Raw genomic sequence first — 27,019 nt, forward strand, 5'->3', positions numbered from 1 at the left:
CAATTAAGACAAACATTAGAGGATTTGTCATTTAAATTCAAAATAGAGATGGACAGAGTCAGTATGGTGTTCTTAACTAAAATTCTTTGGATTTTAATGTTTTCAGTCGCCCTGATAGAAGCTACTTTATCCCTTCTAACTATAATTTGAACACGATAGGAAAGAAAATGGTGGGAGAGGGGCTTAAAATAACTGTGAACGGTGTGAAACGTTACTGCCACGGCTGCAGAGAATAGTTGTTGGGTTTTTTTTCTTTACCAAAGGAGACCCCATGGAGTTCTGATTACTTTTAAATTCCCACTTTGACACAAGTATGTCTTCAGCTGCACAGCCTTAACCGACTTCTTTTGCACGTTGCCTGTTCTAAGGGAGCGGTGAGGTGGTTCCTGAGACTGCTGGACAGAAGTTTCAAAGGAGAAAAAACAAATTCAGATTGTCATTTGTGATATAAAGGTTTGGGAGTTAACATACCACATCCATCCTGCAGAAAAATGTCTCCATGGCTCCCTCCTCCGCCCCCCCCCCCAGTAGAATACTATTTAACTTTAAGAATGTTCAGGTAAAAGTTCTGAAGGCTAAGTGGCTGGGGGTGGGTGTTGTCGGGGAGGAGAGGAGAGAGAGAAGAGAGGAAATGTTTGATTTTTGCCTCTAGAATTTTGGAAAGGGATGGCTCTAGGTTAAAAAAAAAAATTTCTGGGTAGCATAGTGGCACTTTAATAAAGACTGTTCTTTGAAGTATAAAACATTGTATCATAAAGATGTTAAAGCCCCACTGGCCCATTTGTTTCATTTAAATGCCAGAGATTATTTCATTATTTCATAGACGAAATGTCTTACAGCTCTTCTATTTAAATTTTAGTTGGGTTTATTTAATTTCTTTAAAAGTTAGAATAATTAAGCCTGTGGATTCACCCTTATGATGGACGTGGCTTTGTAAGTGGAGAGTACTCCCTTTTCAGAATAGTTAGATATTGTGAAAGAATGAACAAATTATGTGAATTAATTGTAGCTTTAAACACAAAGCATGTAAGTACTTGTGAAAACTGCTCTGCTTGTTGCTATAAGGTAAGCCTCTAAATGATTTTTTAAAACAGTTAGTAGTTGGCTAATGTAGGATGAGAGACGAAAATTGGACCTTTATAGAATTCTTTTAAGATTTACAATGCATTTTCTTGTGTATTTCACTTGGCCCTTCCATCTACAAATAAGGCCCGTATATATTCTCCCTCTGTTGCCGATGAAGAAGCCAAGACTTAGAGATCTGAAATGACTGTGTAACACAGCTACTGAACAAAAGAGACAGACTTGGGAGGTGGTAGATATGCCAAATTCAGTTCTTGGGATGCTTAAGAAACTGTTTAGAGTGCACCTTATATTTTATAATTTATCCATAAGTTAGGCCTATCTCAGCATACTCCAGTTTTGATTATTGCCATTCCAGTTTATTGTACACAACTCAGAAGCAACATTTACCTCTCCATTCTCTGTCTGTACATACATTGCAATGGATATGAATAAAAGTAGAAGTCATGAAATAGCCTAAATTTATCAGTCAGGTAAACACGTTGATATAATTTAAAGAGTTTGTTCTGGTGAAATCCAATTGAAGCCGAGAATGCCCTGGACAGAGGGACATTAGGGGAAGCTGGTAAGCGGGCAGGTAAGGTACTAAGCATTTAGCATACGACTATGTATGATAAGGAAGGAGTGCTAAATCAGGAACTGGAAAAATAGAGTTCATGAGTACAGAATTTACCTTTTTATGTTTAACATGATTGTTAAAATTTCATTTCAATTTGTCTTTTTGGGGGGGGCATTCAATAAAGTGATAAGAGAAACCTCAATTTCAGCATTTGCCTATTAATTAAGTTTCCATAGAAACAAGGTCAGAACACCAAATATAAAGCACAGGCACATTGGAAGTTTGCTCTTAATGTCTTTATTTCAGACAATTTTGTATCAGTTTCCCTGGAAACTGAGAAATACCTACTCAGATATAAAACATTTTGGCTTTTCTACAGTGAAGAATTATTTGGTTACTTAGAGAAAATCGTACATAAATGATGCTCTGTCTTGTTCTTCAGAAACATTGGAGAAGAACATGATTTCTTCAAGCCATCTCAAAAAAGTAACTCCTAAGAACGTAGTATAGATTTCAGATAGACTCAAAAGAATTGTTTACTACTTTGTCTTTAACAGTATATCTAATATAACTGATGGTAGTGTCATAATAGAAAATAAGATGCTACGGTCCTATTGTCTGATTTTATTTTTATTCATCAACTTTTCATACAGCCTTTATGTTCTGACCTTAGGAGCTTTGCTAATTTTCTGGTGAAAGGTGCTCTCTCAAGTGACCCCTACCTCCCATCCCCCTGAAGAGTGGGTAGGGAAGGAATTGGCAATATGATGTGGAAAAACCTCTGAGCGACAGATCTTTCCTTTTTTTGGTGACAGTATTAATAAACATTTGATGTAAAAGATTTAGAAAACACAGAAAAGTCCTTCACTCACACTCAGAATATCCAGAATTTTTATTACTATTTTGGTGTTGATTCTTCCTGAACCTTTTGTATGCATATAAACATAACATTGTGTTTATTTTACAAAGATGGGATTGTTCTTTCTGTGCCACTTTGTAACTTTCTGTTATAAAGAAAAGTAACGACATGAAGCTCCTGGAACTGTGCTGACACCTAGAGAGTGCTCCAGGGTGATGTATTTCCATGCAACTGCGCATAGCTCTACAGCCTGCCTTTTACCAACTGTTTACTGTGCCATCGAATGGTTGGAGCATAATTCATTTACCCAGCCTTTATGGTTGAGCATCTTTTATAATCCCATTATAATGCTTTATTCAGGGGACACAGATAAAAACTGATGCATTGTATTGATACTTCCCTATAGCATTCTGATTGTACACTTTGTCTTACGACTTCATTAAATTCATAGGGTGAGTCATTTTGTAGTAAAGGTATTTTAACATTAAATGTTCTTTTCCCAAATTAAAGTTACCATTGATTTTTCACTGAACATTAGATTTCCTCTTTTAGGTTTTCGTGGTTCTTGGTAACCTGTCTTGTGTCTTTGATTCTGAGTAACTAAACTACTACTCTAAGAGATCTGAAATTAACTCTGGTCTTAGGTGACAAACACATCAAAAGACAGCATTAGAAGAAATCTTAGATGATGTGGGAAAATTGGGAGAAACTTAACTGGTTTTGGGTACACTGAAACATGATTATTAGGCACCATTCCAGAGGCAGGACAAATAGTGGTTAGACAAGACAAAACCCGTATCCTAACTCAGGTCCTTACTTTCTAGAGGTGCCTGGGGGCTGACGACACAAGAATAACATCAGGTGAGAACACTAAGAAAGAAAATGAAGGTGTAATGGGCTGGGGAGGAGGACAGTTTTACAAGGGGTGGTTAAAGACAGCTTCTCTCCTTAAGCGACCCATGAGCAGTCCTAAGAGAGCCATGTGAGGCTGTGGGAGAAGAGGCTTCTGTGCAGTTCCTAAGAAGGGAATATGCTTGATGCGTGCCAAGGACAGAAAGATGGGTGGCTGCAGCTGAGTGAATGAATGCCAGGAGGAATATGGGGGATTAAGACCTTGTATGCCTAGTGGGCCTTGACAGAAAAATATGAATTTTAGTCTAATTGTCATGGGAAACCATTGAAGGATTCTATGCAGGGGAATGATGTTAATTCTTAGAAAAAGGGAAGGGGGGTAGAGAGGGTGGAGGGAGATCAGACCAGCTACTGTGTGAGAATAGACTGTAAGGGTGGAAGGAAGCAGAGAGGGAGACCAGTTAGGAGGCTGGTGCGGTAGCTCAGGTGAGAGCCAACAGTGGCTTGAACAAAAAAGCGATATTAATAAGGGTCTAAAATAGGCTGTAGTATATAGATTGCTCTTGCATTTCATTTGATTCTCACCATGTTCTGAGTTAGGTAGTGTAGGAATTCTTCTCTTAGGTATAAATTGAGTTGTCCAAGGTTTTAAAAATGAGTATTGATAGAGAGTAGGACTGTAAATTCCAAATGCATGGCATATAGGAACAGAATTTATTGTTGACATTATGTGAGCTTCTTTGGAATACTACCTTTTTTCTCACCCTTTTTTGTTGTTGTTGGTTTAGTGTATGAAAGTAATAAAACTTAAGAGTTAAAACAGTAACACTGCATAACGTGAAATGAAATGAAGGTAACTTGCAACCCAGAAAGGTTCTTAAAAGTCCAAGAAACTGAGTAAAGTACTCTTTAGAAATATATAAAGCCAGGTGTACTTACCTATGTGTCACCTCTCAGTCATGCACTGTAACACTGATTGAGGATTAAAATAAGGCAAAACTGAGAACCAGGGTAGAGGCAGGTACAGAAGCAGTTGGAAACCAGAGCTGGGAAGTTTGGAAGCCAGGATTGTCAGAAGCTAGGAAAGCAGGATCAAGGCTTGGGTGAGCAGTAGCCTGGCAGGTGCAGGAGCCTGCTGTGTACCCGCTGGTGAGGCAGCCCAGCTCAGGGCTGGCTGGCAGGAACTCCCTGACTGCGGTGGCAAGTGTGGACTGAAAGAGATGAAATCATCAGTTTACATGGTAATTGTAAAGATTGTAATGTTTGCATCATGAGCCATAAAGCTACTACACTGTGCACTGTAGGGATGCTCGGGCAGGTCAGTAAACGCAGTGGTTACCGTTAAGTAAACTGGTGCTCAGCAGCTGCCCAGAAACTGCTGACGTCGCCTGTTTCTTTGGAATCTATTGAAATCAATATGTTGATATTAATCGCTTTCTGAAATATGCTGCTTCTGTCAGATGCTTTCTTGGTCACTTCCCTCTCCCTCTAATATCTTAACAAGGAAAAATCATTTATCGACAGTTTGATAGCATAGTTTTAACACTTTTAGCCTTCAGTAATGCATTTCATTTGTTCTAAGTTGCCTATGTTTTCACACTTTTAACAACTGCAATTGAGATGGATCTTAACAACTGGTAGAATCTTAGATTGGAGGAAAAACAGTATTCAGTGTTGGTGGTGTTTTACAGGTTTCCTCTGAGGAATGTTTACATTAAGACCGAGTTTAATTTTTTTTTAATCATACTTTTTCTACATCGACCTATCATGCTGTCAAATAAGTTGCAATTTAAATTGATAATACAAAAATGATGGGTCTTAAAATACAGTTTTAATCATAACCCCTAATCATGAGCTCAAGAATATTTCTCCTGGGTAAAACATTCTTAGAGGTTTCTAAAGAAATAACTTTCAGAAGAATCCATGTAATTTCCTGAATGCACAGTAATTTCCTGAAGTCTCTAAATTACTGTGTGTGCATGTGGTGGGGAGAGGGATGAGAGGGATGGTGGGTGGTAAAGCTTTGCTTAATAGTCGGCAGTCTTACCTTTGTGATAGTGAAGAGTGTGGTAGGTTTTATCATAGTCTCCTTAGGCTCTTGGGAAGATAGTTAATGGGAAGTGCAGAAATATTGTGTGTATGTATGAGTTTACTGTCTAATGGCTCACATGTCCATTCTATAAGATAGTGATGTGGTATTTTTCAGTAGCAAAAAGTGCAAGTTATATAGAAAATTGCTAGTTATATAGGCTATAAACAAAAGATTAATATTTTCTGAAAACCTCATGCAAACTGACAGCAGTAGGGCCCTGGTGTTTACAGTACATTCAAATGATAGGCCAACTCACCAAAGTGGAAATGACACTGATAACTGTGGGAAAATGGTCAAACTGTGTAATCAAAAGAAATACAAATTAGATCTACAGTGAGGTTCCTCATTCATATCAGTAGGAATTTTTTTTTTTTTTCCAAGTATCCAAAGCAAGGGTAGGAACTCAAAATGTGATGATTGGTAGCATTATACCCTAATGTGCCCCCCACCTTCTTTAGGAAGCAATTTAGCATTGTACATGGAGCCGTGAAAGTGATCTAACCTTTTGGCTTAGTCATTCCACTTCCGAAGATCTTTGCTAAGGAGATAAAACCATTATTTTAAAAAACTATGTACATGAAGATTTTCCTCCTAATATTTTAAGAATAGAACTTTGTAAGCACCAATCCCCAGCAATAGGGGATTGGCTAAGTCCAGTATAGGAATAACACTTGACGGGCCAGTGTGTATTCATTAGACAATAAATATGCAACAGTGGGGTGGAGAGCGCTTGTTAGTAACAAGAAGACATAAATTGTACACTAATTAGAGCTTTTTTTAACGTATAAGAAAAGCAACTAAAAGTAACGGTTGTGAATCATTGTGTGTTAATGATTGTGAATGGTTGTGTGTAATTTTTAAACAGAGCATCGTTTTGTCTCATGCAGATTTTTGTTCATGATATTTGTTAAAGGAATGAGCAAGTGACTTTTACCTTTCCCCACCTTTAGTGTGATCATCAGTACTGCTGATTAACCAGGTCTCCTTCAGTTGCAAGTTAAAAGAACGTCACAGAGTTAAGCACTACTTGACCCAGGAGTTAAATGATCTCCTCAGTTCTGCTCTCCTCTGTTGATGTCTCCTGAAAAGCCTTTCCCCTCATGATAGCAAGGGGAGTGTCCAGCAGCTCAAGACTAGCTAAGGATCCTAGAGTACAGTTCTGCCTTTCTCTTTTCTTGGGAAGTCCCAGGACAGCTGTGATTGATTGGCCGGTCCTGGGTCCTGTGCCTACCTTTGAACCCCCTAGGATAGAGTAGGGAGAGTGCCAGCTTTTTTCTGGTCACTTGGGCTAAGTTTACTTTTTTTTTTTGCATGTTGTCATTTCTTTTATCCCAGCCTTCTTGATTTTTGTATTTAGATCTGTAGTAGCACATCTTGGTTTGGCGGGTGTGTGTGTGTGTGTGTGTGTGTGTGTGTGTGTGTGTGTGTGTGTGTTAAAGCTTGCTTCTCTTTGATTCTGGCACTTAATTTTCCTGGAATTCCATTGAAAATTGTTAAGTTTTACCATGCCATAGACACTGATAAATAATACAGCTACTTTGCAAACATTTCTGCTTATTTTTTAGATTCAAATGTAGTCTATTTACTTTCTTTTTGGTATAGGTAAGTAGTCATGAATTCTTTCGGAAGCTATAGGTTAGAGGCAGCTGTGAAAGTCTCTGCCTGCCATTTTGTGTACAGCTGAAATAATTTATTTTCCCATTGTCTTAGTTTTTCAAATATGTAGGAGAAAAAAACTTTAAAATAATTCTATGGGTCTTTTACATAAAAATGTTGAATAGAATATTTTCTCCAAAAGCAGCTTGATAAACTTCAAATTCAGTGAAGGAATTTTCATGAAGAACAAAGCAGTTGGTTTAGCTCTGTAAATTACTAGTGCTGGCAATGACATTAAAATGGATGGCTCAGATTCCTGTTAAAACGGGAAGTCCAAAATTACTGTTCGTGCAAAATTCTTTCTGGGTGGGAAAAGGGGATTCTAGGTAGATACATTTGTGGAATGCTGGGTTAGACAGAATTCACTACTAGACTAATTAGTTTTTAATATATCAATGTGTGTATTCTTTGGATTCTCTCAGAGGCAGGGATATATTTGTATTTCACTTTGACCATCAAAGCCATCTTTCAAAAACAGATCAGTTATTATGTGGTTTGGGAAATAATTGCCTTAACCATTACTCTTTATCTGAATCTTGGTCCAGTTTCTTAAAAGATTGGTTAAATGGTTTGAGATGGACTTTGCTGAGGAAGTGTCATAGGGCTTTTATGTTTGTTTGTTTGTTTTAAACAACAACCTTACTATCCTGTGTGGTAGCTTGTGCTTGTTTTGTATTTCTGCCTAAATAGAAGACGCTATCCCACCTTGGTGCAAGGTGGGCTACAGGCAGACCCACCTTTTCGTGTAGGTGTGGCCAAAATTTTTTTCTAGTAGCCCTATGATCTGCTCCAGAAAGTACTCTTATTGAAGCCCCAAATTAATCACGCAGCGTGGAATGAAGAAGTGAGTTTAGCTTTGGAAATAGAGGGCAAAGTTAAAAATCACTATCATGGAAGTGTTCCTATAGATTAGAACATTGAACTTTTATGTAGTCCTCTTAAATCTGCCATGATGAATAGCCCCCAGATAAACCACAGCCAATTAGATGAGTTCATTTGTTGAATGGAGTTAGAATTAGCCATTTGATTGTCTGAAGAACATTTGCCAAAAGCAACTCACTTCGTTTTGGCATATTTGATATATTGAGCTGGTATCTGACAGTAGTTGGCCACAGCATAACTTGCTTCTTGAGACTGTTCCTGGAATGTGCTAGTAATATCAGCTTTAAAAGAGGGTGACTGAATTTTTAATTGATAAATAGGAGGGGAGTCACATATATGATTCATCTAAAAATGGCATAGATGATTTAGGTGCAAGTTAAAGAAGTCTAAGACATAGCCATGGTTTTATTCCACATGTATGGAGAGTTTCTACAATTTTGCTGTTTCCCAATAGGATTTTTATATTGTGCCTTTACTAAAATTGCCTTTTTGTCATTACTAAAAGCTCTTCTCAAGACTATTAAAAGTGGTTTCAATCAATGTGTAGCTATCTTTAAAATCATGTATTTTTCTACTCAACTAAATCACCACACCTTTTTCTCTTCTTCCTATACAGACTTAGCTTTGGAACCAAACCCTTCTGACCACCCAAGGCCAAGCACAGTTTGTCTGAGCAAATCTCAAACAGAGGGTAAGGCAATGCTTTTTTTTCCCTGAGAAAAAGAGTGAAAACTGTTTTTGTTTTGTGTATTATAGGAGGTATTTAGAAAAACTCTTACAGTGGTTTAAATGTTTCACTTTTTTTATGTATTCACTTGTCTTATTTTAATATGTTGATGATACAGTTTCCTTTAGTTGTCAGTGTTTTAGGGAGGAGAACACTTAGACTATCTGTTTATACATTTTGCCACCTCTTTATCAACATAGTCAACTGGCCACATGATTTAGATGTGGTCTATTTCTGCATGCTACTTTGTCCTTTTCCCCTTGCTCCGAAGAGCACATATGTTAAAGACAAATGATAGGGTTTAGGTCACAGTTAGGTTTTCATTTGATCAAATCAGAAAAATCAGTTGTTATATATGGGAATTGAGCCTTGTGATTCTGGCCCTGTTTTTACACAGTGTTCAACCAGACGAGCCTATCTCACATCCAGATTTCTGCTACTCAGAACTTTTAAGCTATTCAAAACTTTCTCATCCTAATGTAGTGCTGTGCCAGGGTAATAAGAGCAACATGCCATATGGGGTTTTCCAGAAGATTATCCTCAGCATGTGAAACTCAGATAAATTTCCTGTGTCCTCCTTGTTTTAAGATGAGAATCAGAACCGTAGAATTTTTTGCACTCCTGCTTGCCTGCCTGTCTTCCTTAATGTTATGTTAAATCCTAGTTTATTTGCTAAAGAGCCATACGTGACCAAGTTTTTCAGTTGATTACGAGAGCAGGAATACAAGAAGTGAACATTCCATAATATTTAAAGTGAAGCAGCACAATAAAAAACGGAGGTTTGGTTTTTTGTTGTTGTTGTTTTGCTTTTTGTTTTTTTCCGTTAGATCACTGGTTTTTATAAAAGGATATAACTCAGGAACAGCCAGATGGAAGAGATGCATAGGGCCAGGCATGGGGACAGGGCACAGAGCTTTGATGCCCCCTGCAAGGGTACTACGTGTTCACCAACCTGGAAGCTCCTGGGGTTTCTAACTTGCATTTTTCTAGTGTGTGTACTTGAGCCACTCATTTCTGGTTAGGATTGCTCTATTTCTCAGTTTCTTCCAGAGCCATGAGCTGCTCACATGTAGAGGGGCTCTGGAGACAGTAAAAGAAAAGCTGTCCCATGCCTGTCTCTCTCTTCAGCCTTAAGGAATCCGTGCCTGTGATGCCTGTCTGGAGTTAAAGGAGGCAATGTGAGCAAGAGTGTGGCCTAAGACCCTCTTCAGGCTTTTATTTTTCTGGCCTTTGTTGGAGCAAAACAGTTTTGTGTGCTGTAGATATGTTCATTTAGGTCAGCACACTCATTTTAAAATTTACGTTTAACATAGGTTACTTTCCAGTTGTGTATTTTTTCAGTAAGGTATTTGAGTAGGTTACCATTAAGTGGTTCAGGATGCTTCCAGAGATACTGGTGCGTTCGGAGATGAGTGCCTGGCCAGAAACTGGTTCTTAGAGTTGTCATCTGTAGATGGTGGTAATTAAAGTAAGCTGTGTGTAAATGAAGAATTAGAAAATACTCCTGGCTAGTAGTTCAGCTATGCAGCAGGTAAATTTTTTTATTAGCTAAGTTTCTCACCTGGCCTAATTTGCTTTGTCCTTTTCTTTTGTAAGTGGGGAGTCTTTCATTTGTACCTAATACAGAATATCTATTAGGTCAAAAAAGTGAAACTAAGTTTTTAGATTTTATTTATAGGACTCATCTTGCTGGGTGATTTAAATTATATATTTTGTTGGAAATTATTTTAAAAAATAGAATGGAATTTTATCTCATTGTGTTATTGGTAATCCATCAAATAATTAGTGACTACTTTTATTTTTCTATGGCATTTGTATCAGAATTCATCAGTTAATTTTTTTTATTCTTAGTGCGGGAAAAGACGAAGAGCAACCCTTTAAACCATGTAAGTAAACAGTTGAAAAGTTAAGAAATTAATAGTTTGAATTAAAAATATGTCTGCCATGATTCCTAAAAATATGATGGATCCAATACTGTTAGCATGGACCTCTTTTTGGTAGATTTTCTAAATCTCTATTTTCCTAATTATCAAATGTATTCAGGAAAGTCTTTGACTTAGTAGTGCCCATTTTTTAAGGGTTCTGACATTTCAGTTAAATTTCACTAATATGGTTGTAGTATAAAGATCTGCCTTAAATTCTTTTGCCTTATTTTTTTGATCTTATTTTTTAACCAAAGTAATAAAAGTATAACAGGTAAGTTAATTTTTAGCACTGTCCATTGACTTCTTGTCATAGCAGGTGAAAGCTTAGCTTCTTCGGTCCACCATGACGTTATTTCCCTCCCTGTGTTCCCTCAACATGTATCAGTTTTTATTACATCAGAATCAATGTTTACATTACTACGACTCTGCAAATATTGTGCACTGCTGAGCCATATAGTTCTCTGACTGTGCCTCCTCCTTGCACACCCTTCATTCTTCTTCTTCAATATTAATGAAATTGGAGCCCTTCTGCACTTCTCTAGGATAACCCAACCCCCTTTTCCTAGCCAACGTGATCTCACACAGCCACATGCAGTAAGTAGCTCCCTGCCCGGTCTCCCTGCTTTCACATTCTTCATTTTTTCTGTGGAATTAATTTCCTGACTATATTCACTTGCCTGTTTTCTAACAGCTATTTTTTCCCCCAAATGTTTGAACATTTGTCACATGCCTATCAAAAATATTTTCCGTCTACTAAGCCACATCTGTTCCATTTTTTTCTTGGAGACACTTTTCCCCGATCTTTTGTCTTCCTACTCCCATATAGACTAGTGTTCCCCTAGGCCTGCTCTATGCCTCTTTTCCTGGGATATCTGTGTGAAGTCATCTGGGATCTCACATATCTCTGCTCTCTTATGTTGGATCCCCTATGTCCTAGATTCTGTTTCCCTCTTGTCTTGTTATACTTCCTTGTTTTACTGGAGCACATTTTCGTGGGAAAAGGGCACATGGGCAGAAAGTTTATAGAGATCTAGCCTCTCTGAAACTCCTTCTATTTGAGAAAGTATAGAATTCTCAGTTGAAACTAATTTTTGCAGTTCTAAAGACACTTCCCTCTCATCTTCTCATTTACACTGTTGCTCTTAAACCTGTTGACATTGTATGGTACATTGTACATTACCGATTTTAGTCATTTCCCCCCATCCCTTCCTTCTCGGGAACCTTTTAGTACCTTCCCTCTCCCTGGGATTTTGAAATTTCATAATTTGGTTTGGTATAGACCTTTTTTGTGTGTTTCTTTGATATTCTGTTTTTTTCTTCCAGGTTCCTATTATTCGGATGTTGGAAGTCTTAGACTTACCGGATCGGTAACTTTTTTCCCCTCCTGCTTTGCATTTTGTCTTTTTGTCCTGCTTCCTGGAGATTTCCTTGACTGTGCTCTAATCCTTCTATTGAATATATTGTTTTGTCTACCTTATTTTCAATTTATAGAGTTCTCTTATATCCTGTCATTCTTTTTTTCACTGATGCAATTTCAAGTTTTCATTTGCTCCTGAGTTTTTATCACTCCCATCAATTCCTTCTTCCTGTTTTGTGTTGTTTTTTTTTAAAGCATCCTTATATTTTATTTTATTTATTTATTTTTTGGCTGCATTGGGTCTTGGTTTCTGCACGTGGGCTTTCTCTGGTTGCGGTGAGCTGGGCCTACTCTTTGTTGGGTGCGTGGGCTTCTCATTGCAGTGGCTTCTCTTGGTGCGGAGCACAGGCTCTAGGGCGTGTGGGCTTCAGTAGTTGTGGCTCATGGGCTCTAGAGCGCAGGCTCAGTAGTTGTGGCGCATGGGCTCAGTTGCTCTGTGGTATGTGGGATCTTTCTGGGCCAGGGCTCGAACCCGTGTCCCCTGCATTGGCAGGCGGATTCTTAACCACTGCGCCACCAGGGAAGTCCCATTCCTTCTTCCTGTTTTGATCTCTTACTTGTTGGGGGCTTCCCTCAAACGAGTGATGGTCCTTGGCTGTCTGTTAAGATCTAATTGGAAGCATCACTTGGACAACTCGTTAACTGATGGGCCTCACTGCAAGGATTTGGGGACCACGCCTCTGAACTCTGAGCCTGCCTTGGGTTCCGTAAGACAAACTGGTTTTCTTGTTCCTGTCCTAGTCACTCTCTGTAGGTACCAAGGTTGTGCTTCCTCTGTTCTGCCATGTCAGTTACCACTCCTTTATCTAGTCTTTTCACCTTTCAAACATTAAAAATCATCTGCTGTTTATCCTGTCTTATGTATAGCTTTTTTAAAAAATGCCTTTAATTCTACTGAGATGATATCTGAAAGAAGGGGGAGAGGAAATAGATTTGTGGTCAGTCTACTCAAACTTAGATTTATTCTTTGAATATAGGTTCTGAGTTTGAAGTTTAATTCAATATAATTAACGATATTAATTCAGACAATATTTTGGATTATACCTATAATTAGAATATTATACTTTTCTACTAAGGCCTGGAGTATGAATTCTATTCAAACCACTCACCCTACCATATTGTCCATTAATGTGCAACATAGATGGAGTATTACAGACTTTTCAGTTAAAGTCATTGATTCTTAATAAACGTATCCAAAACTTGTGAAAAGGGGGAAGAAAAAAGTGAACTTCAGCTTTATTCTCTTTTTTTTTTTTCATTTATATACTTTTATTTGGGAATGTTTAAATCAATACAGAGAAAACTAAATTTCAGAGACACTGAATATCATTAGTTTGGATATCATTACTTTCTTATAAAAGAAACACGGAAATTATTTACAGGATGAAAGATTTCAGAACTTCAGTGGCAGCTTCACGTGATGCCATTGGGGGAACGGGCAGCTTCACGTGATGCCATTTCAATAGTGACTTATTTTCGTCGACATATTTTCCAAGAATGTCACCATCTCTAAATAAGAAAGAATCCTTGTCATCTAGAACTACTTTGGTGCCTCCATATTCTGGGAGAAGAACTTTATCTCCAACTTTCACACTAACTGGTTGAATCTCTCCACCCTTTCCTTTAGAGCCTGATCCAACAGCTACTACCATTGCTTGCAATACTTTTCCTTGCGATTTTTCTGGAAGCATAATGCCTCCTTTGGTTACAACTTCGGGTGCACTTCTTTCAACTAATACTCGGTCAAAGAGGGGAAGAAACTTTCTAAATGCCTGTCCTGCCATGACTCGGGTTGCCGCACTTCGTACTCTCGCTCTCTCCAGCTTTATTCTTTTAATGGGTTACAATCAGAGGCAGTAGGCACAGTGGGAAGAGTCATTGGGTGGGGGCAGGATTTCAACAGGTACTTGACCTTTAATGATAAGCTTTGAGGGTTGTTACTTACTAACCTCCTAGGTATGATTATTTTCTAGTCTTCACCATTAAACCTGAAGTCTACTAAGCAACCTTTCCCCTTATAAAGATTGTAAAAGTCCATGTATTTTGTCCTTAGTGCTGAATGAAGATAAATACTCTTCTTCAGTGACCAATTGAAATAATACCTATGAACATTAAACTGTCAGTAGTGTTTTTTGCTACTTGTTTTTTTTTTTTTTGTATTTGCATTTTATACCCTTATGTGTGTCAGTGCAGTTTATTGAGGTTGTGAGCCAGCAATGGTAAGGCTTTAATCATAAAGGACAGTTATCTTAAATTTTCAAGCAAGATGAGAGGAAAGTAATCTGCTGGCAGCTAACATATCTAGGCTTTGCTCAGAGGCTTCAATTCTGCCATCCTTTAGTGAACACTAGATGCTGGAAAGTTTGAATAGTTTCAGGAGTAGGCCTGTGGAAGTGTTTCTTTTGTAGGATCGAGCCAGTAGACTGTAAGTTGCTGATACATTAAATGAGCCCCCATAGGACTATAGACCACATCTAATTAAAAATTTTAAATGTTTTAGCAGTACTATTTCCAAAGACAAATCAATATACATTCATAATAGAAAAAAAAGTTTTTAATAGAGGAAAACAGGATAAATAGCACCCAAAGCTCTACCAACTAGTCTATATTTTGGTACATTTCCTTACTATTTTTATTCCCCTCATATATATAGATTTTTGGTCAGAATTGACTTTTATTACGTGTAGTGTATGTCATATTATACCCTAATAGTAGTGACCTTAAAAGATAACCTGCTTCGTTTAGAATCAAAGTATTTGAATGAGTGAATTTTCATTTTTCATGCTGTATCTGTTTTTTGAGATTCTAAAATTACACATTAACCAAATAGCTTAAGGACCATATCAGAGTTTTAGTTTAAAACATTTCTAGCTTGAAGGAGAAATTAGTCTTCCAAATAGTGATACTTTTCAAATATGTTACATCTAGAACTTTTTGTTAATAAGGAATAAGTGGCTTTGCATAAAGCATCTGAAACAAGCAAAATGGTGTTTTATATATGCCATTTGGATATTTCTGATTATTGGATACTGGCAATTTTTACTTAAATGCTCTGTATTTTAAAAAGCATCAACTAGATTTTCTCCCTGCCTCACCTTTCATGTATTTGTGGAGGACATTGATGGGAGAGTGTGACAGCATGGTGAAAACTGTTTTATATTAATAGGAGGAAGGAAGGCTCATCTGAATTAGTAAACAAACAAAAACCAAAAACAAAACCCAGCTTTAAAATTGTTTGTATTCTGTGGTATTAAAGAATGCTACTCTTCCTTCCAGTGGCTTTCAGTGATTGGGATTTGGTTATTGGCCTTACTTTAAGGAAGAGAGTTGTCCTAACATAGTTTAGGCCATTTTAGTATTTGACTATTGCCGTGTTCATGGGCTCTTCACAAATAAATGGATACTTCTAAAGTGTTTTAAAGATAGTTCATTCTCTAGAGGGTCTCAAAAAGTTCTTTGTCACCTATCCAACACCACTGTAGATAAATTCTCACGAATTTGTATCTTTAGTAAGATTTACCTCCAGTTGTAACTGATCTTAAATAATTTCTCAAACACTTGTTGAATCCTAATTTGTCCCAGATTCTGTGCTCAGTAGCTGGAGGTAGGAGAAGAATCTTCCTAACCTGGAGAAGCTTGTTTACTTAAGAGGGTGGTACTATGCAAGCAGCTGAGACCATGGAACAGTTGGTAAATTAGATGTGTGAGTGTGCAGAAAGCGAGAAGTTTTGTGGTGTGCCTGCCGGCAGAGGGATCCTAGAGGAAGATGGGGTCAAGCTTGCTGGGACAGGAGGAAGAAAAAGGCACTGCAGGCAGAGAGCAGCATGGGTGAGGCAGGAGTGTCAAATAACACGTAGAACAGAATTAGTACAATTTTGAAATGAATGGCAAGTATTCTCTGAGGTTCTCACTTGAGTAATGTCATGGCAGTCTTACTTAAACATGAAGTGAGAAGTTAAATTCTCAGAGTTGTTTTATCCGTTTTTTTTTGGATGCGAGAGAATCTTTAAGCAGTACCTTTTTGTCCTCCAGATAAGGAAGTTGAGGCCCAGAGAGACTTATGGCCCCCAGCTTTTTAGTGATAGAGCAGCCCTGGCATGCCCAGCCTCTGATTCGAAAACGTTTGTTTCGTCACACTGTCTCCTGAACTAATACATTTATTATTGGTGTTCGTTTACTGCAGTGAAATGCTCCTACATCGGTATTACATAAAGCATTACGTTTTATTGTAGTAAATGAATAGAAATAGGAAATCTCAGCTGCATTTCATTGCTTAAGGAAAAAACCCTGAAATCTTATTCTAAACTTTTTACATTATTATAAAGGTAATTTATAATAGGCGCTTGCCAGGTTTGATTATAGGTACTATATCAAGGCAGCATTTTATAACCCATTTCTCAAAGCTCGTCTGTGGAAGTCAGAGTATAGAGGTTTCCCATAGAGCTGCACATGATATCACACTCAGGCAGTTCATGGAGTGTAAGAAAAATCTTAATGCTTTATCGTTTGACATTTTAACCAAGGAAAAAAACACACTTTATAGGTTTAACTTACTGTGACATTTTCTTCTATTTCCCTTCCCCTTCAGGTATCTCCAGGGCAGCTTACTAAAAAGTATAGCTCATGCTCAACAATATTTCTAGATGACAGCACAGTCAGCCAGCCTAATCTTAGAACCACAGTAAAATGGTGAGTACAAGTAGGTTGCCAAGGGCTGAGTGACAGACCCCCTTATCGCTAAAAGCATCCTAGCCATACATAATTTCATTCATTTGAATTGTCCTTTTCAGTGATCAGGTTAAAAAACTGGTGTCAACTATAGATTGATTTCAAGGACCTAAATATGAATTTTCAGTTTCCATTTTAATCTTAGAGCGCATGATAGAAGGGAAAGCCAGTTAGCAAATAAGAAATCCCAGAAAAAGTATAAATCTTTATTTGACGCATTTCTGTTGTTAAGCCATTGTTGAACATAATGAGAAAGAGAGGTACTTTTTATTGGCTATTTCTAGAAAAAATTATTTCTTTATGAGTTGTAGTCCTCAAACAATGTATACTACTTTGGAAGCTACTCTTAGAAGAAGGAACAGCTTGTCCCCTACTGGCACCAAAGCGACTCTGCATTTAAATTTAATTGGATTTTGTCAGATTTATCCCACTGTGCATTTTTTTTTTCCTGCACTATTTCTGTATGAAATTTTACTTCTCCTTGCTGTCCCCCAAAGAGGGGGAGAATATATCAAACCAGTCTTAAGAAATACACACTCAAGCTTAATTTCTTTGTAGATGAAATTTGTTCAACTGAGGTTTTAACTTAATAGACACATTTAATTTTTGTTTATATATATAAATATATCTCCAACACACTGTATCAATCACAGCAGAGAACAATAAAAGAGGTGAGGTTTCGGAAACATGGCTGTGGTCAGGCTTATACTTAAGGAGACACGAACAGTGTCATGATGATGGAAACTATTCTTTAATTTCTGGGAGCACCTCATAGTCCACAATTGGAGATGCACTTTCAAAACACCCTAATGATGAACCTTTCAAGCTTATTTAAGAGAAAAAAACCAAACGGGATGCAGAGCTTCTTGCCTCCTCCCTCGCGGTTGTCCACGAAACATTAACATCTCCTTAGGATATGAATGTTGATTTTCCAGAACACAGTTTGGGAAATGCTATTTGAAAATATTAATGTCCTTATCCTTAATTTTATTTGTTGTCTTAATTTTATAAGCTAATTATGTTTTTAATTGGTTTTTAATGTGCCAGCTTTTTTTTTAGCTATTTAAATTATCAGTAACTTCTACTTTAATTAAAGACAGCAAGTTCACAGTCATAATAATGTAACTTTCCTCTCTTGCTTACAATAATAGTTGCAGTCAAATCATGTTTCAGCAAAAACTGAGCCCCATCTCTAAAGTCCTGAGTTTGGGCACTTATCACATCATCACTGAATGTTTTTATTCAGCCAAGACACTGAATCTGTGGGTACAAAAACCACTCTACTTTGGCTAGAGTCGCAGCTTCTTTTGAATTCAAAAGAGTCTGATGTCCAGTATATAATTCAAAAGTACTTTGAAGGTTAACCTTGCTCAGGGACTTCCCTGGTGGTGTAGTGGTTAAGAATCTGCCTGCCAACGCAGGGGACACAGGTTCGAGCCCTGGTCTGGGAAGATCCCACATGCCGCAGAGCAATTAAACCCGTGCGCCACAACTACTGAGCCTGTGCCGTAGAGCCCGCGAGCCACAGCTGCTGAGCCCGTGTGCCACAACTACTGAAGCCCACGCACCTAGAGCCCGTGCTGTGCAACAAGAGAAGCCACCACAGTGAGAAGGCCGCGCACCACGACAAAGAGCAGCCCCCGCTCTTGGCAACTAGAGAAAGCCCGCGCGCAGTAACAAAGACCCCATGCAGCCAAAAATAAGTAAAATTAAATAAAATTAAAGAAAAAAAAAAAAAAAGATTAACCTTGCTCAGACAAGTAGGTTTCATCCTTTTTTTTCCCGACCTAGTCTAATTTTTGGAAGTACAGTAAATTTTAATTTGCTCTCATGAAGTTTTAAAAATGATCATTCATCACATTCATTATTGGTGAAATAAAGGTTTACTGAGAAAATTAATAGGGCCAATTGGCTTTTAGGAATGATTTTGAAAATGTTTATCATGGGGTTAGTTTTCAGTGGGGTAGTTGTTCTCAGTGGGGTAGGTGAGCCTTATTAGAATCACTTATGCAACTTTTCAAGATATATGTTTCTGGATGCACAAAGTCCACCCGCCTGCCCCCGCCTCCAAGACACAGTGTCTGTGTGTCTGTCTGTCTGTCTGTCTGTCTCTCTCTCACCCACGCACACACACCTTTTGACAAGATGGGGAATGATGTGAAGCATGATTATATGGACAAAAGCATCCCGAGTGATTCTCCGATCTTAACCCTAAGTCATTCATCCCTAAACTTTGCTGCACGCTGCAGTCATCTGGGGATCTTTAAAAACAGTCCTGATGCCCAAGTCATACCCAGTGCCGGTTAAATCAGAACATCTTGAAGCAGAAGCCAGGCAGTTTTTAAAGCTTCTCAGATGATCCCAGTGTGCAGCTGAGCTTGGGAGCCACTATTTGGTTAGAGGGCAGGAGAAAGAGAACTGCTTCTGATAATTAGTGGGACCTTAGGTAAGTCAGTTTTAAACCTTGGTTCCCTTATCTGTAAAATGGGTTGTTTAATTAAATGTCATCTACGGTTCAGTGGTCCTTTCCATCATAAAACTTCTAATGCTGTGATTTTAAAATCAATTTGAAGATGAAACTTTGAAGCACTATAGAAGTATCCATCTTTGATGCTAACGGTGTTACAGGCCTTTATACAAGTGCTAAGATTCTATAGACCTATTATAAAATTCAGATTTGCCTTCCCTCAATTATTTTGAGTTTCATTTTAGACACTGAGAACAAAGGGGAGCATATAACTTAAGCAGAGAACCCCTTTGTTGCCTAATATACAACAGCTGTGAATAACTTAGGACTATAGTAACTTAAAAAAGACTACCTAAGGACTTGTATCTATCTGTTCGTTAATACTTTATTTAAAATAATTTGGAAATACCTGTCATTAATGGTATACTGTGTAGTATTTTTTTTTTTTTTAATTTTTTTCCCCCCTACTTTATTTATTTATTTATTTATTTATTTTGGCTGTGTTGGGTCTTCGGTTCGTGCGAGGGCTTTCTCCAGTTGCGGCAAGCGGGGGCCACTCTTCATTGCGGTGCGGGGACCGCTCTTCATCGCGGTGCGCGGGCCTTTCACTATCGCGGCCCCTCCCGTTGCGGGGCACAGGCTCCAGACGCGCAGGCTCAGCAGCTGTGGCTCACGGGCCCAGCTGCTCCGCGGCATGTGGGATCTTCCCAGACCAGGGCTCGAACCCGTGTCCCCTGCATTAGCAGGCAGATTCTCAACCACTGTGCCACCAGGGAAGCCCACTGTGTAGTATTATGCTGTATTATTAGCACTGCTTATTTCAGGATAGCTAGACCTATCATCAGTTTTGTGGCTATAAAATTTTGCTATTAAATTTTCTAATAATTATGTAAAAGTGATTTTAAATCATTTTGGTATAGAGCACTTTTATTATTTACTTTTAGGGAAATAATGGAAAACGGATGGATAGGTGGATAGCGAACTAAATCAACTGAAATGCAGGGGCTAACAAAAAAACCACACACACACACACACCCACACACACAAACTACTATATGGCTTAAATTGAAGCATGTGTATAGATAGATACAACTTGTACAGGACAGAAGGTTTTGTGGGTAGAAGGACAAATGACAGGGGAAATATGTAATAATTTATATATTATAATAATCAACCAAAACATGCCTTCTAACAGCATATCTAGCATTTTGGGTCTCCTAATTTTGCTAAAAGCTGAAGAACCTAAAACAAGGGGGAAAGCACCCATGTGGTACTGTTCTGAATTCGAGGATTTCGGGGCCACTGGGCCTCTGGAAGGTCTTCCCTCCTTGCTAACCCCTTTTTAAAAATGTCTTCAGGCCTGATATGATAAAAATCAGTTATTACAATGTATTTTTTTTCCTCCACAGTTTGACCTTAGCAATATATTACCACATAAAGAACAGGTGAGCTCTTTTAAAACCTATCTTGTTATTCCAGCTAATTAATTTACAAGGTATCAAGTTTAGTGTTAGGTAATAACTATAGATGTTACTGGCATAAGCTTTTATTATTCGAGTGCTTTTATTACAGTATAGAAGTGAATCATTTATTTTTATCTTAGGACCCTTAATTCTTAGGTTACTGAGCATCCCAAAAAGTATTTGTTTATATGGGTTATATTGATAATTTACTGTATTAGACATTGAAATTGAGAATTTAAAAAATTAAATCCATTGTATGTTAAAACAGGGTTTGCCTTAGCACTATTGAAATTTTGAGCTAGATAATGCTTTGTTGTGGGGTGTCGTCCTGTGTGTTATAGGATATATAGCAGCACCCTTGGCCTCTACTCACTAGATGCCAGTAGCACCTTCTTCCCTCCACATTACGACAACCAAAACTGTCTCCAGCCATGGCCAGAAGTCCCCTGGGGGACGAAATCACCCCTGATTGGGAACCCCAGTGTTTAACATAAGTCATTTTTTTTTTAATGAAAAATAACTATTTTCCACAACAAAAAATATTGAGAGAAAAGTATCTCCTTAATAGAAGACAGCTGATTCTCATATCTATTCTGTCTTCAGTCATTTGTTTTGAAGAAACAATATGAAGAAGATCCAGCCGCTTGCAGATATATAGTTGGAAAAAGATGTATTTTTAAAGCCTTCAGATAATTTGGTATATTCTTTGATACTGTACCAAAAGTCTGCATGTGCTAGTTTCTTAAATTAGTTAAAATGGAATTCTAAATCATATCAATGAACTTGTAATAAATACTATGTTAAATTAAAACCCATTGATCTGTCATGCATACTGAGTAGATCTTTTTACCTGTACCTGACTTTATAATATTATACATTGGTCATTTGGAAAGTATTGGTTCACATTTCTTTAGACAGTGTCAAAAACTCACTTTTGTTAGTATCACCACCAGTCTTACCAGAAAAGTCTTTTAAGTGTTGAGAAGTTGTCAAGTTCACAATAGAAGGTAGAAGTTTTCCAAAAATCCTGATATTTTTAGCTTGATGGCTTGAATTTTATCATTGGCAACAAATAACTTTAGAGTGATTTTCCTTGAAGTGACAGGCTCACTTTGTTCATTTTTGAAAGAATGACTGTGTCAGTTGTACATTCAAATAACGATGGTGTTCGATGAAAAAAGTGTTTCAAATAAAGATGGTGTTCTATGAAAAAAATGACTTACCGCCAAGTCACAAGTGCTTTTCCTTAACACAGCCATAGTTCAGTATGTAAAAGTGCTTAATGCATACTTTCCACTTATTCAGAATATTAAAAAGAAGGACCAAGGTTTAAGAACACTATTAATTTTTACTCTTTTATCAAGGATGTTCTTAAAGCAGATTTTTAACTGCAAGTGGCAGTGAATAATTGAATGACTTCTAATTCAGTTTGGTACCACTGCCTTGATTCATGCTCAGAAACCAGCAGTTTTACCCACTTTTGCTTTTATACATCCATAGCAAATGTCACACAATGTGAAGGGCAGGTAGTGTCTTAGTATTCTTATAAAAGCAGTTTTGACCTCTTGGGCCTCCTGAAGGAGGGGATAGGGGAGAATCCCAGAGGCCTGCAGACCACATTTAGAGAACCGCTGTTCAAATGAGCACAGTGTATTAGTGTGGTGAAATTTTAAATTAAAAAGCCTGGTTTCTTTTAAAATAAAAAGACAATTACATTTTTAACTCAAACTATTTAAAAGAGACAAGAAGAAATACACAATAAGAATATAAAGAACTAAAGAGAAAAAAACGGGAAAAAACCATGAATCTCATATTCACATTGATTGAAGTTAGAAGAATTTATTGCCCACCACCACTGCTTTATAAAATGTTCTTGCATATTCCAGTGTGAGGTTAGAGGAGTGAAAATATATTGGTTTACTAGCATTGCCTGTTAGGGAGGGTCAGTGCTTATAGAGGCAACTCTGGCTGGTTGTTGTAGAAAAGATTTCACGGAACTTGATGTGCTGAGTAAAAATAGGTCAGGAAACCTTTCTAAGGGTGGAATCCAGGAGAAGAATTTATAAAACTGTTTGCTTTGTTGAAGGTTAAGCTTCCTCTACCCCTCTCTCTACTCCTAGCAGATATTTTACTAAGATAGTAACTCCTGAATTAATTTTTTAAATGCACATTCTTATTTTATAGAGATGCAGATAGATCCTTGGATATTTTTGATGAGAGATTACATCCACTCACAGTAAGTGTCAGTTTTATTGAAGTGGTATTTTTCTCTTATACAGTTGTGTTTATTTCATGCTGATTTGCTTTGAAATTAAGTACTAGAAGAAAATTACTTCCTCCAGCTCGAAGTCAAATTCATCTTCCTTTAAGTCTTCTTCCCCACGCCATGTTGTGTCTAGTCATTTTCCCGAAGGCGTGTTGTATAAGGGGTTGATGGATATGAACCGAGTTGCACTTTGTATGAATAGTGAGCAGGTAAGTAAACATACCCAAGTAACAGAAAATGTATCTTTTTAAAGGATGATTTTCCATAGCATCAAACAATATAAATATTTGTAAATAAACCTAATATGATAAGGCCTCTAAGAAGAAAATTAGAAAACTGTTCAAATTTTAAACGAATTAAAATGACAAAGTTTTAAAATTCACTTCTTTGGGTGCTCTGTAGCCACACGTGGCTGGCGACTGCTGTACAGGACAGCACATTCTTCGAGCCTTATGGTTACAGGACACTGGAAATGTGTTTTCAAAGTTGATTACAGAAATGTATGACATATGGTGATCAGCAAGACTTTTGAGCCTAAAAATATTGGGTTGGCCAAAAAGTTTGTTTGGTTAGTGAATATATTGTTCAATAAAATGCTTGGTGAAAATGAAAACTGTGTCTTTTATTTTTACTTAAAACCAAATGAACTTTTTGGCCAACCCAATAGTTTACATTTGGTTCGAATTCTGTGGGGAGGAACGTGGAAATACATAAATTTTCTGCGGTTGTGCCTGTATTTTTCTTTAATGAATGGTGGTGAGTACTGGATCACTGTGGTATTTTAGGATCCCATTGTTTATATTTAAAAGACTACAAGACATGTCACCCAACCAAAATTATTTTAAGGGGCACGTGGGCCCAAGTGTGAAGACTGCTATCTTAAGGGTACTTTTAAGTATTTTTCTTCCATGGATACATAAATTGCATTTTTTCTCCTTTCAGCGAGAAAAGGTTCCAGAGGAATACTTCGAGCATGATCCTGAACACAAATTCATTTACAGATTTGTTCATACTCTTTGTAGTGCCACACAGCTAACTGCTGAAAGTGCAGTAATAACTTTGGTAAGATATTTTTTCTTTCGTAAAGCATCTGTAGAAATTTCTGTCTTGTACACATGGTATGGTCCTGTTTTTCCCAAATGAAAGTAGGTTCCTGAAATGATCATTAGAACTTTATTAAGAGAAACCTATCAAAAGAAAGTAAAGTATACACATTTGAGCTTTAATAATCATTATGATTTAAAATGTTGCCATTGCTTTTCTCATCACAAAACAATTGCTATTAAAGGCAGCAGGAGAGATTTCTGGTTTCTCCTTCCACACCTGAGGGGACACATGCACGCACAGTGCACACACGCACACACAGACGACGCATGTTGTGGTGGTAGGGCGGGGCAATAACTGAACGCTCTGGTCCACAGGCAGAAACAGGTTCCGGGTAGTTTGAAGCTGAGTCCCAGACTGTACTGCCTAGGCAGTTCTGATGTGTGTCCTGATTGAGAACTACTGCCCTCAGTTCTCTGTTCCTTGGATAATGGATAATGGTGTTAACCATCCCTGCTGTCCTCTTATTGCCTGCATGTGAAGTTGCCCAGGACTAGGGTGCCAGTAGGACTTCAGAAGGCTTTACTCTAGTTAGCCTGCTAAGCTACAGCTGTGTAAGGACCTTTTTGTCATCCATTCCTAATTCCTGTGGTAAGATTTTATCATTTGAATAATAAATCATATTCAAGTGAGAGGTAGTTGGGATTGTTTTACTCCTCCCTATAGCAAACCTGTAGGGGGGAAAGTCAGCTGCGTGGTCTGCAGGGAAGGAATACTTAGGCCACTCACTGCCTGCTCCTATCAAGGCAGAATTCAGGACAGGAGGCTTGTCCTTTTGAAAAGAGACCCCTCAGTGGGTACTGGATCAGACACAGGCCTTTTCTTGGAGCTACAGGCCACTTGGAGTGCTTAGCACATGCTTGAGAGAGGCAGGAATGGTGCTTGCATATGGAGAGCTAGGAAATGCAGGAAGGAGAGTGTTTGGGTTGGAAGAGGGGCATTTCTTTGTAGACAAGTTAAGCTTGATGTACCTGCGAGACAGCAGAATGGCAGTGTCTAGTAATCATTTGAATATATGGGATTGGAGCATGAATCTGAGCTAGAGGGAGGGAATTAAGTGTAGCTGTTCAAATGCAGAGAAAGTATGTAAAATAAAAAGTGGGTAGAAGATAGATCTGTAGGGACTGTCAGCACTTAAGGGACAGATCCCCAGAGGAGTGGCTACAGTGGTAGGAAACCCAGCAGAGAACCCTAAGAGACACCAGGAGAGGTTCAAGAAGGAGAGTATGGTCCAAACGCTAAATGCTACCAAGAAGTTGCTCATGTCATAAATACCATGTCACTGAATACCTACTCTGTGTCACTTTTCTACATGTGGGGGGTGGAGGAGAGAACAAGTTGGATAAATAAAGTTCTTGCCTTTATGGAGCAAGTGTGGAAGACGTAAATTTTTTTTTTTTTTTTTATCGGAGTACAGTTGATTTACAGTGTTGTGCTAGTTTCAGGTGTATAGCAAAGTATAAGTGTTTTTTTTTTTAATGAGTGTTTTTTAAAAGATGACTATTTCAAGTAGTGGTAAAAACCATGAAGAGAAAGCAAGGTAAAGGGATAAAGTGATTAGAGGGGCTTACTAGAAAGCTCAGGAAGAGCCTCTTTAAAGAGGTAATGTTTGAACCCAGGACGTGGCTGAACTGAGGAAGATCAGGTACGCTGGCATTACGGGCAGAGGGGACAAGTGCAAGGCTCTAAGACAGGAACTTGTTCTGTGTGTTCAAGGAAAAGCAAGGTGGCCATTGTGATCCGAGCGGGGAATGAGGGAAAGAGCATAGGTGATGAGGTCACGGAAGGACAAGGCCGTACCGCACAGGGCCTCGTAACTTGCAGGCCACGGGAAGAAGGTATTTGTTTGATGGGAAACCTCTGGCAGATCTGGAGCAGGCGCATAAAGTACTCTTAATTTAAGAGGCTCTCCTGGCTGCTTTGGGGAGAACAGACTGTAGTCTGTTGGGAGGCAGAGAAGTTAGGCAGTGGCAGCGATACAAGTCAGAAGTGACAGACAGAAAAGCGGTCAGGGTACCAGTGAAGGTAGAGATAACAAGAAGTTCTAACAGATTGGAGCAGGATACACTCAAGTGCAGGTGTTTGGTCTCAGCGACTGGGCGTGTGGCAGTGCTCTTTCATTTCTGAGGGGAAGGCCTGGGGAGTGGAGCTCTGGGACGAAGAGCTCTGGGTGGTTTGTGTGAAGGCACCGGTGACCACGGCAAGAGTAGTCTCTGTAGAGTGGTAGCAGCAGGAGGCTGACTGAAGTGGGTTAAGGAGAGGATGGGAGATGAGGAGCTGGCCTCAGCCCTGAGGACGCCGTCGAGGGGCAGTGGGGGACAGGCTGGGGACATGGAAGCATTCACACTGGAGGAAGCCTCTGACAGAGAGGGAGAAGTTGTTCAAAAAGAGACTAACTGTGGGCACAGTGCTCTGCAGAAGTGAGGTGGGATCAACTGCATTCATAGGAGAGTTAGCTTCAGTGAAAAGAAAGAAATCTCGCTTCCTCCGAGACAGGAGGGCAAGTGGGATAAATGAATATCGGCACGTGTACCAAGTTTGCCAGTACAAAGGTGAGAGGAAGTTGAGAGATTGCCAGTGTCGTTTCAGTGCCTCTGATTAGTCCCATAAAGTAGAGAGTTGAACCTTGCGGGGAGAGTCGTTCTTAGGGTACTAGAGAGTGCTGAGTTCTTTGGGGAATGGGAGCCGAATTTCACTAAGAACATATAATCTCAATACCCGTGTTTGAAAACACAGTAGAGTTTGGAGGGCATGGGCGAATCTGAGCTGTCAATCTGATAACCCTTCAGAGAGTAAACAGACTCTTTAAAACTGGACATTTTTCTTTTTGTCAAATGGCATATACACTCTTCTACAGAGGTAACAACAAATCACAGCTTACCTCTCTCATCTTTGCTCAGCTGTTAACTCCATCCAGTTCTTTGTAGGGTAGACATTTG

The 27,019-nt window shown here is 38.5% G+C and overlaps 3 protein-coding genes across 4 annotated transcripts in view; 1 reads left to right on the forward strand and 2 right to left on the reverse strand.

The window, feature by feature from the left end:
* Nucleotides 1-27,019, reverse strand: part of LBR (lamin B receptor) — a 181,659-nt gene that overhangs the window by 81,093 nt on the left and 73,547 nt on the right. The gene's annotated exons all lie outside the window — the stretch shown is intronic.
* LOC130704631 (cyclin-Y-like protein 1) overlaps nt 1-27,019 on the forward strand; it is a 34,331-nt gene that overhangs the window by 735 nt on the left and 6,577 nt on the right. The window contains exons 2-7 of the mRNA XM_057526880.1: nt 8,600-8,674; nt 10,562-10,596; nt 16,641-16,741; nt 20,657-20,692; nt 22,895-22,946; nt 23,919-24,038. Of these exons, the coding sequence (XP_057382863.1) occupies nt 8,600-8,674; nt 10,562-10,596; nt 16,641-16,741; nt 20,657-20,692; nt 22,895-22,946; nt 23,919-24,038 (419 nt within the window). The remainder of the gene's footprint in view (nt 1-8,599; nt 8,675-10,561; nt 10,597-16,640; nt 16,742-20,656; nt 20,693-22,894; nt 22,947-23,918; nt 24,039-27,019) is intronic.
* On the reverse strand, nt 13,401-13,865 carry LOC130704630 (10 kDa heat shock protein, mitochondrial-like). The gene has a single exon (XM_057526864.1). It carries the CDS (start codon nt 13,834-13,836, stop codon nt 13,429-13,431), a length of 408 nt encoding a protein of 135 aa, XP_057382847.1. The 5' UTR covers nt 13,837-13,865; the 3' UTR covers nt 13,401-13,428.

Source organism: Balaenoptera acutorostrata, chromosome 1 (genome assembly GCF_949987535.1).
Source record: "Balaenoptera acutorostrata chromosome 1, mBalAcu1.1, whole genome shotgun sequence".
NCBI lineage: Eukaryota > Metazoa > Chordata > Mammalia > Artiodactyla > Balaenopteridae > Balaenoptera > Balaenoptera acutorostrata.